The following is a 10134-nucleotide window of genomic DNA, read 5'->3' as shown; positions in this document are numbered from 1 at the left end:
GGCAGTCTGTCGGTTCTCAGATCTCAAACTCTGTGCTGGGAGAACCACTACTCTCTTCAAAGCTGTCAGACAAGGACATTTAAGTCTGCAGAGGTTTCTGCTGCCTTTTGTTCAGCTATGCCTTGCCCCCAGAAGTGGAGTCTACAGAGGCAGGCAGGCCTCCTTGAGCTGCAGTGGGCTCCACCCTGTTTGAGCTTCCAGGCTGCTTTGTTTACATACTGAAGCCTCAGAAATGGCGGGCGCCCCTCCCCCAGCCTCACTGCTGCCTTGCAGTTGGATCTCAGACTGCTGTGCTAGAAATGAGCAAGGCTCTGTTGGCATGGGACCCTCTGAACCGATGCAGGATATAATCTCCTGGTGTGCCATTTGCTAAGTCCACTGGAAAAGCACAGTATTAGGGTGGGGGTGACCCGATTTTCCAGGTGCCATCTTTCACAGCTTCCTTTGGCTAGGAAAGGGAATTCCCTGACCCCTTGCACTTCCTGGGTGAGGTGATGCCTCATCCTCCTTCGGCTCACGCTGGGTGGGCTGCATCCACTGTCCTGCACCCACTCTCCAACAAGCCCCAGTGAGATGAATCTGGTACCTCAGTTGGAAATGTAGTAGTCACTCATCTTCTGCGTCACTCACGCTGGGAGCTGTAGACTGGAGCTGTTCCTATTCGGCCACCTTGGAACCCGAGTTTGATTTTTAAGTGATTTTTAACTTCCCACGGCGGAAACAGGAAGGAATGCCTGGCGACCCACAAAGGGTCAGATGCCACATCAACCCGAGCAGAAGCTGCCTAACTCTGGCTGTTCCAATGACAATTAGACGTTCTTGGGAAGGTGGAGCCCTTTGTGGGAGCTCTGCAAAGTGGCCACTTAAAGGTGACTGAGGCCTCTCAAAATCCCTGTGTTAGAGCTGCAGCTCTCCATGTGGGCTGCAGTGCAGTCACCTATGGAGCTTTAGGACAGGCCCAGGGCTCATCTCCCTGGACCAGCGCCTTGAGAACTTTCACAGAAGGGATAGCCTGCTTGGAGAAGCGTGCCTGGGAGACCATGTGGCACTGCCTGGCTGGGTCCTCAGCTGACAGAGGTGAGGGTAGGGCTTATGGTGACTTGGTAATGCTGTGAATTAGGTACATGTAGCAGGAAGATGCCACAATGCCAACGCCCCACATCTTGGAAATTCCATGAGGTCCGCATGAGGTTGAACTAAACACCAAGTGCAGTCCTCAAAGGAAAATAAAAGAAATATCCACATAAGGGACTCTTTTGAACTGAGTCTGGAAAAGAAGGCTGCCTGGTCCACTCCAGGAGAATTTGCCTAAAACAAGTTTGCTTCCCATTGCATTCTCTTTGCTTGTTTTAAACATCACCTCCTCCCCATTCCTGTAATTTGCATCATTCTGGGCTCCTTACTCTTGTTGCATCCTTTATTATATTTTAAGGATGCCTGGATTCGACTTACTGAAGAGCATATATGGCTTAATTTTGTATTTCTGGTAACCATTTATTACATTACCCCCATTTTATCAAATGACACGTTTTTCTCACATCTTTTTTTAATATATTAAAGATTTTGTATCCAGTTTATCTAAAACTCCTTGCTTAAAATGAGTTTAATTCTAGCAATACATACATGCTTATTTTTGCATTGTTTTATAATTTGACGATAAAAGTTTTTCCCCAATATATGACTGTATGGATAATACTTTTTAAAAAGATACAATAAAATCTGATCTCTCTGTCTCACTTGATCATGTGGCTGAACTAGTCAATCCCTCCAACAAATAGAAATATCCGGCATCACTTAATCTAATTAATAAAAACATGCAGTGTGCACGTGCACCCATGATGAGAAGAAAAGATCAAAGCAAACAGCCCAAAAGGAGAGAATCCCATGATTTCTGTGTAAACTCCTACAGATATCATAAATATTTATTGCTAGAAACAGTATTTTAAATAAAAGGTCTTCAGGCAAGTGTATTAAAACTGCCTTGGATACAAGGGGTCCTACAACTTGTAAAAATTGGCAAATTGGATAACGATTAAAAATACAAAATTACACAGAAAATACCCTTTAATAAATTTATTTTTTTAAATTGAGACAGAGTTTGGCTCTCGTTGCCCAGGCCGGAGTGCAACGGCGCGATCTTGGCTGCCTGCCACCTCTGCCTCCAGGGTTCAAGCGATTCTCCTACCTCAGCCTCCCGAGTAGTTGTGCCACCATGCTCGGCTAATTTTGTATTTTTAGTAGAGACAGGGTTTCTCCATGTTGGTCACACTAGTCTCAAACTCCCAACCACAGGACATCCGCCTGCCTTGGCCTCCCAAAGTGCTGGGTTTACAGGCGTGAGCCACCGCCTCCGGCCTAATAAATTGATCTTCAAAAACATCTTAATGGAGGTTCTCTAAAGGGAGCCTTTTAGGCAACATGCCCTCTAGGTGTACTGATTGCTAGGGTGGCTGGTGTCAGGCGAATCGATGTGGCTCCCCCAGGCCCTTCCTGGGAGCATCCTAGAGAGACAGCGTGGAAATACACGCGGCCCGGTGGTCCCGGGAGCTGCCATGGTGCCCAGCCACGCGGCCTCGCCCTGCCCTCAAACCCCGTGTCAAGCACCCGCGGATTCTCACGTCCTCTTCTACCAGGGCAGCGGGCGCTTCTCCTGCACCTTGGCCTGGCGCTTCTTCTCGGCCTCCTCCGCCTCCGGTTTCTCCTCCTTGGCCACCTTGTTAGGCCACCTGGGTATCCGCATATGGCCGCTGTCCTTGGTGTTGCACTTCCGAGCTGGCCTCTTGGGCTGGAAGGTGGGCGCGGGTGCCTTGCTGAGGCGGACCCGGGGCACCACCATGCCTGGCCGCCAGCTGCTCCGCCGCAGGCGCTGCAGGGGCAGGAGGCTGGCCTTCCACGCGGCGGGTTCCGCAGAGCCCCAGGACCCCGGCAGCGGGGCAGGTGGGAGGCAGGCTCTTGGGGAGCCCTCCCGGGAGCCCGCCGCCCCTAGGCCAGGCCGCTTGAGCAGCTCTGCGCACTCCGTTTCCCCCGCCCCCTGCGCCCCGCCGCCCCCTGCGCCCCGCCGCCCCCTGCGCCCCGCCGCCCCCTGCGCCCCGCCGCCCCCTGCGCCCCGCCGCCCCCTGCGCCCCGCCGCCCCCTGGGCCCCGCCGCCCCCTGGGCCCCGCCGCCCCCTGCGCCCCACCGACCCCACGCCTCGCCGCCAGAATTTCCTGCGCTGCCAGGATTTCCTGCGCCGCCAGGATTTCCTGCACCGCCAGCCGCCTCTTCCCACGCACAGGGTGCTCTCGGGATACACGGTCTGGCACGCGAGGGCCACGGGCCGGGCTGTTAGAGGCTCGTGGTCATCCTGACCATGGGGTCCAGGGCGCCCGGGTCCTCTGGGCCCCGCACGGAGCGCGGCGTCAGCGCGGACAGCTCGCAGTCCCTGACCCCTCTGCAGGCAGTTTTTGGAGCCCTCGGGCTTCAGCGCCCTCTCGTGGAGCGGAGGCAGCTCAAGCTGGTACTTTTCCCCCAACCGCTCCTGGCAGGGGCGCTCCAGGAGCCTCTGCATGAGGCGGACGTGTAAGTGGCCACTCCTCTGGCGACATCCCACGGCGGGGACCCTCGTGTGGACACCCGCCCCTGCTAGCTCAGGGCTCGGATGCCGTCGGTTCGACCCTGCATGGCGGCTTTCAACCCGAACGCGTGCATCCTTCAAGGTCAAGACCCAGGACATAGTTCAACAAGTAGTTGGTGATGATAGCGTGCCCTGACTGGGCCAGAGCAGGCTCTTTAGTAAAACAGCGCAGGAAAGTCATGAAACAGATGCTCAGCTCCTTTCTTCATTTTCACTTTAATTCCGTGATGCCTCTGTGTCCGTCTGACGACATCTCTCCTGGGGTCTGGGACTCTGCTGGTCTTCAATGCCTACTGAGAAGGGTTCCTGGCCATCATCAGCCATGAAAACCTCAAAGCCCTCTGTCCTCAACGTGGGATCCCTGGGCCAGCGGCATCAGCCTCACCAGGAAACCTGTTCTTCTGCTCATTCTTGGGCCCCACCCCAGGCCTATTCAAAGAAAGACTCCAGGGGCAGGGCTTGGCAGCCTGTGTTTCCACCAGATCTGTGTTAAAGCTCAAATGAACCAACCAGCCCAGGGGATGCTGACGCAGGAAGGGCAGGGCTGAGAGCCAGTGTCTAAGGCAACTGTACCCATGGGGCCAGAGGCAGCTCCTGCCTGTGCAGCTATGATTAGGGCTGCGTTCCCCTCCCTGTCCTGCCAGTTGACATCAATGTGGGGGTACTCAGCTAAGGCCATCACGGTATATCCACAAAGTCGTGGTAGCAGGCGACAATAAGGCCGGTCCAGCCATTATGGTATGTCTCCTTCACCTTCTTAAAGCTCACCCCACACCGCACCAGCGTCTGCAGCTGCCCCACGCCTCCAGGATGCCCTCCTCCAGGACGCTCTCCATGCCCTCGACGCCGTGCTCCTCCTCGTCCTGGAAAGGGTACAAAGAGTCATCAGAGGCGATGCTGTGGGTGTCCGGCAGACTGGAGAAGTCCTGGAACTCTTTGGAGTCAGTGCGGTCCTCCTCGACCTGTGCGCCTAGGAGTGGGGATGGTGGTGGTGGGATCATGCAGCGCGCCCCGCCACCCTGCGGCCAGGTCCCAGCCAGCAGCACCATGCTGGAGGCGTGGGCGGGGGGTCGCGGCACTGTCCCAGAAAGCCTGGCGAACACCAAGGTCCCTGCTTCTCACTACTGAGTCCCCAGAGAAGCCCTAGCTCCCGCCCCCAGCCCGGCGGAAACTTCCCTTCTTTTACATTGTTAAGTTTGTTTTTATTTTAATTTTCTTAGGACATTGATAAAATCACTTTCGGATAATTGGGATTAAAAATTAAATAATTTTCAACTTTACCTTTTTTTAAAATTGTCACAATTCATTTTAATGCTTTTATTCGTTTGTAAATTTTAATTATTGTAATTTATATCTTCAATTATTATGGAAGAATTTTAGAAAAGTCTTTTCACATATTAAAGTCTAATTAATTAACTATTATTTATTCTCTCCTCTATCTCAAATACGGACTTTAAACTTTTAGAACATTTTATGTTTTGAGACTCTTGTTACTTATGTGACATTTTAACTATTATTCTTCACTCTTCTAGTGAATTTTTAATGTCATTCAAAGGGTACATCTTTCTATAGTGAGAATTAAACATAGTTCTCAAAAATATTCTCAGATATTTAGAATTTCACCTTCCACTGGCATGTTAAGTATGTTCTTCTAATGCATGTTTTTCCCCCAAGTCCTCATATTATAGTCCTTTTTCACCCTCCATTCAGGAGGTGATTTTATTTATTTATTTATTTATTTATTTATTTATTTATTTATTCACTGAGACAGAGTCTCACTCAGTCTGTCACTGAGGCTAGAGTGCAGTGGCATGATCTCTGTTCACTGCTATCTTTGCCTCCTGGTTCAAGTGATTATCCTGCCTCAGCCTCCATAAAAAAATCTGTAACCAGGCTATTGATAAATAACTTCTTTTAGGGATAAAAAGCTCAGAAAGTTCAAGATTTCTGGATTGATGATTTACATTGTTTTTAGTGGTCTCTCTTTGATTTATTTCAATTGTAAGTAATTCTTGGTGATATTCTAATGTAAATTCTGTCAGGTGAAGAGAATAAATGAATTAAGTATCTCTAGGAGAATCAATAGAATAAGATTATCTTGGTTAAATGGTTGAGAAAATATGGTAAATAGACACAAAAACTTTTTCATCTTCCAAAATCAGAGTCAAATACTACATGATCATAAAGTAGCTAATACTGTCTTTCTGCAAAATGAATCTGAGCTAAATTAAAAGAATGTCAGAAATAAATTTTTCCTTGAAAACTAGGAACAAATAATGTAATTAAATTATGAGGCTTTGACTGTTGCATAGAGTTTTAGCATCAACAGAAAAGCTCACAAAACATAGGTGAAAATCAAAAAGGAGTGCTGGGTTGGAGCCCTAAGGTGAATAATTTTATCATCTCAGATCACTTGGAAACAAGCAGCGAGTCTAAAAGAAGCTGATGATAAGCTTTCTCTCCGCTAACCCCTAATGTTCTGCATGAAATGTGTGAAGGCAGAAGAGAGACAGTTTATTACAGTCTACGGGGTATAGAGTGAAGTAATAAGAGAACAATTCTGATAAGTATTTTCAAAATTTGGAGAATCATTCCTATCTAAATCATTCATTTAAGGGACTAAAATACAAGTATGAGGTTTCTTGCTACCTAACCGTCAGTTAGCCAGGCTCTAAAAAGGACAACGCTGGACACCTCGACTGTGATAAAAAGCAGGGTTGACTCACTCTTGAATACTAAGAACTGGTGCTAACCTTAGGCAGCAGCTTATCTATTTGGTTGAGGTTCAGCTTTGTTTCATTGAACAAATCTCTTGGGTTATTTTCAGTTTTGCCAGTCAATTAATTTGTTTTCTGAATCAAATGATAAGAATAAATATGGTTTTGAGTGTAAACAGCATTCCCAGATATATCTTACAACTTGGTGTGCCATCTGCCTAATTTTGAACCTATAGGTGGGAATAAATGCATTGTGAAAAACACCGGGTGATTTCCTTAAAGCCAAATACTCTTGTCCCTCCTACTTTTCTTCTGGCTTTCCTGCTGCATGGGACATGGCAATAAATGGGAGTTTCCTGCACACAGAGATAAAATGCACTTTTTGAAGATGTCAGTCTTCTTCTTGACTAACTCCTATATTGGTCCAAACATGTGAGAGAAATGCACCTTCTGAATCGTTTCAAATTTGTGGTCTTTGTTAGAGCAGATAAGCCGGTGCCCTAGGAGACGTAGCTATTACATTCTATTATAGAATTTTCCATTCTGTATCATCTGGATTCTTATTTAAAGTGTAAACTAATTTTGTTCTTTCTACTGCATAAGAAGGTTTATACCACTTTATGCTTAGTAATTAAATTTATATGTCAGTTTAAGGCCAGTCTCCACTATTCTAAGTCCTGCTCCTGTTCCCCATCATCTTATATAGGAACCTTCATTTTCAATGGTTTATATTAAAAAACCTAAGACAATTGAAATCAACCCTATAAAAATTATGCTACAATTATTTTAAACCCTAACATAATAGTGTTATCTTTGATATCAATCTGAAAATCAATTTATTTCTTATCTTTTGATAGCTATTCATTAGTATGTTCTATCCTATTTTGTTACTTACATTTTGGAAAAGTTTCTCAATGTTAGAATAATATTTATACATATTAACTCCTCTACTTATCCATTAATTCATTTTATTTATTGTGTAATCTATTCTAAAAATCACATTCGATAATGGTAATATATTAGCAAAGAAGACAAATACTGCCATTGCCCCCTTGGAATTTTCAATCTTGTAGTAATAAGTGTAAGAGTTTTCTGAATGTTATAATCTGATATAATATACTCGAGAAGATGTAATAGCAGAGCAACCCAGCACTGAAAAACTGTTGCATGAGCTGAAATGCGATTAATAACTAGGATGTTGAGAAATAATAAAGTCTGTGAGGTCAACTTAACGTGCTCAGACTTAGAAAGAAAATAAGCACACTTCTTTATTCTTTGTAAGATAAGATATCCACCAGTTCATTTTTCTACCCCAGCCTGGTTCAAATATACAAGTAAGACAAATGGTTTAGTATATACAAACTGAAAACATACTCTCTGAAAAAGAAATCAGATTTAAAAAAGAACTTACATTGTATGATTTTATTTACCTGAATGCAAAAACATAAAAAGTAGATTAGGTGTTCTGAAGGAATGGGGGAAGGTGAATGGAGAATAAATGTTAATGGGTATTGGGATTCTTCTGGAAGTGATAAAAGTGCCCAGGTGGTAAGAGAGTTCTGATGGCTGCTCAAGTGTGATGTACTAACAATCTCTGAATTAAGTACATTAGAACATGACTTTCACAGTAAGTGAATGAATCTCAACAAAACTTGTACAAAAAAAGCCATTATCGATGTTCTAGTAAAGATTCCACAATAATTTATTAATTAAAATAGCTTAATTAATGAATGTACACATTCAAGGTGGTTATCCCATTTATAACCATAAAGTAATTACATTCCATGAAGTTACAATGAGCTCACAGGCTCTCACACATAGGGTCTTAGGACACTATTTGCCTCATATATGGGAGGTCACAACAAATCATCATGAAACCAACTTTTCATGTACAACCAAAGCAAAAGAAAGGCCTCAGAGGGGAAGAGAAGGAGGAAGGAGGAAAATCATAGATAAGAGAACCTTTAGAAACGTCAAAAAAACTCACAGATCCATTATCATAATCCAGAAACACCCCAACCCGACCCTGAGGCCTTTGCACATACTGAATTAAAGGTGGAGAGTTGGTGGAGAGACTATAGTGATTGCTCCTCTTTGAGGAAATTGAAAAAAATCTTTCATCAGAATCAAAAACGATACTGGTATCTGCTGTCCTGGAATCTCGACAGACTCCCAGAATCCAATTGGAGGAGTGGGTCACATCCACTTCCCAGTAATGCTTGCCGGAGGTGAATGCTTGCGCTCCCCACACAGCAAAGCTCTCCACTCCCTGGAGATCCATGGGTGCACTGAGATGGTCATCTCCAAATATCACATGTCTCACATCCTCAGAAAGGCTTATATAGCAAGGAGTCATTTCCGTGCTCAGAGCATTATCCACTGACAAGGAAAAAAATATATTAGTGAGTACCATGAGGGACAGAGGCTCTGTGGCCCAATTATTCACTTCATTTGCTCTTCTTCCAAGAAAATACAGAAAAAAGGAAACCAAGAGATTTCAGCCCCATGCATCCATGAGGATGAAATATTATTACACCTCTACAGCATATACAATTATGTATCATTCCTTAAATAATAGAGAAAAAATGTGACCATATCACTGGGCAAAGTAATGATTTAATGTCTATCTCTGCATAGTTTGTTTCAGAACATATCTAAAATGTTTTTTTCTTCAATAGAAAAATCTTCTTGTATTATTTGTCTTTAAGATCATCAACAGGTAGACATCAATTTGCTGTGATGTGAGTATTTATTGGAATGTAAGTTATGCCTGTTATAGTCTCAAACATCAAAAATTTGGTAGAAATTAACACATGTAAAGTTTATAAGTTTCCAAAAAAAATACTCTGGCTTTACATTTTCTGTTTAGGCCCTGATTCAATCTACTCTGGATTCCTGCCCTCTGCTACCTAGACCTGCTCTCTAGAATGGGCCTAACATGATTAGGCCATGTTCACAGATCCCTCACCTTTCACTTGTTACAAGATGTTTCTGATGGCATTAGAATTATCCTGATTATGGATATTTTAGTCATTTTCTTTGTTGATCAAAATGTTCTGATTTTGTAAATAATAAAAATTACTTATAAAATGCATGTAAATGCACAAAGAATAGAAATAATTAAAAACCGTTATGCCAAATCTAAGCCTTCAAAATTGAATTAAATTAAATAAACACAAAATACTGATGAACTCTTGACCTCAAGTGATCCACCTGCCTAGGCCTCCCAAAATGCTGGGATTACAAAAACAGCAACTAAATGCTGGAATGATGACTGGGAACTTGTCTAGAGTCTCCAGTGATCATCCTCCTCATAACAAGGCAGAAAGCCTTCCTCAGAATTATCTGGACTGACATTACTCATTGTCCAGACCTGTAAAGAGACTCCTGTAACCAGTGCTGTGAGTCTCAAATGTGCTCCTTCAATAATGCAGTAGAAGGCCTGAGTTTCCACATAGTAGCATCCTTGAATGCCTGGAGATTTTAAGGCCTAAGAACGTATTGATCCTGTGAACTATATGCTTTGTAAAATCTCAGGTTATGTGAGGTGTTTGGACAAATTAAGTTTCAGGGTGATATCCACTATTGAGACTGAAAATTAGTCTAAAGAATTAAGACCTCAAAGTCCAGAATGAGAAAAAATTGTTTTGCTTAGAGCCTCCTTATAATTGTCTTACTTGTTTTATAGATATAAGCACTAGAGGACAAGCTCTACCTGATATAGCTGGCCTAGACATATGCAGAGTTATTAATTGCAGAAGAAAGAATTATACCTTTCAGATAAAATGGCTACAAAAAACAATT

The 10134-nt window shown here is 44.1% G+C and overlaps 1 protein-coding gene and 1 pseudogene across 1 annotated transcript; both read right to left on the bottom strand.

The window, feature by feature from the left end:
• Positions 1 to 2614: 2614 nt before the first annotated feature.
• LOC100446364 (ankyrin repeat domain-containing protein 33B-like) lies at positions 2615 to 4662 on the bottom strand (annotated as a pseudogene).
• Positions 4663 to 8165: 3503 nt separating this feature from the next.
• LOC129048978 (tripartite motif-containing protein 64C-like) lies at positions 8166 to 8794 on the bottom strand. The gene has a single exon (XM_054526201.1). It carries the CDS (start codon positions 8741 to 8743, stop codon positions 8216 to 8218), a length of 528 nt encoding a protein of 175 aa, XP_054382176.1. The 5' UTR covers positions 8744 to 8794; the 3' UTR covers positions 8166 to 8215.
• Positions 8795 to 10134: the final 1340 nt, after the last annotated feature.

This window comes from Pongo abelii, chromosome 9 (assembly GCF_028885655.2).
Source record: "Pongo abelii isolate AG06213 chromosome 9, NHGRI_mPonAbe1-v2.0_pri, whole genome shotgun sequence".
NCBI lineage: Eukaryota > Metazoa > Chordata > Mammalia > Primates > Hominidae > Pongo > Pongo abelii.
The sequence above is the reverse complement of the archived record's forward strand: the minus strand, read 5'-3'. Positions and strand labels throughout refer to the sequence as shown.

Coding starts and splice junctions, on each gene's coding strand:
- LOC129048978 (XM_054526201.1), bottom strand. CDS start 8,743: ATGGTACTCACTAATATATTTTTTTCCTTGTCAGTGGATAATGCTCTG.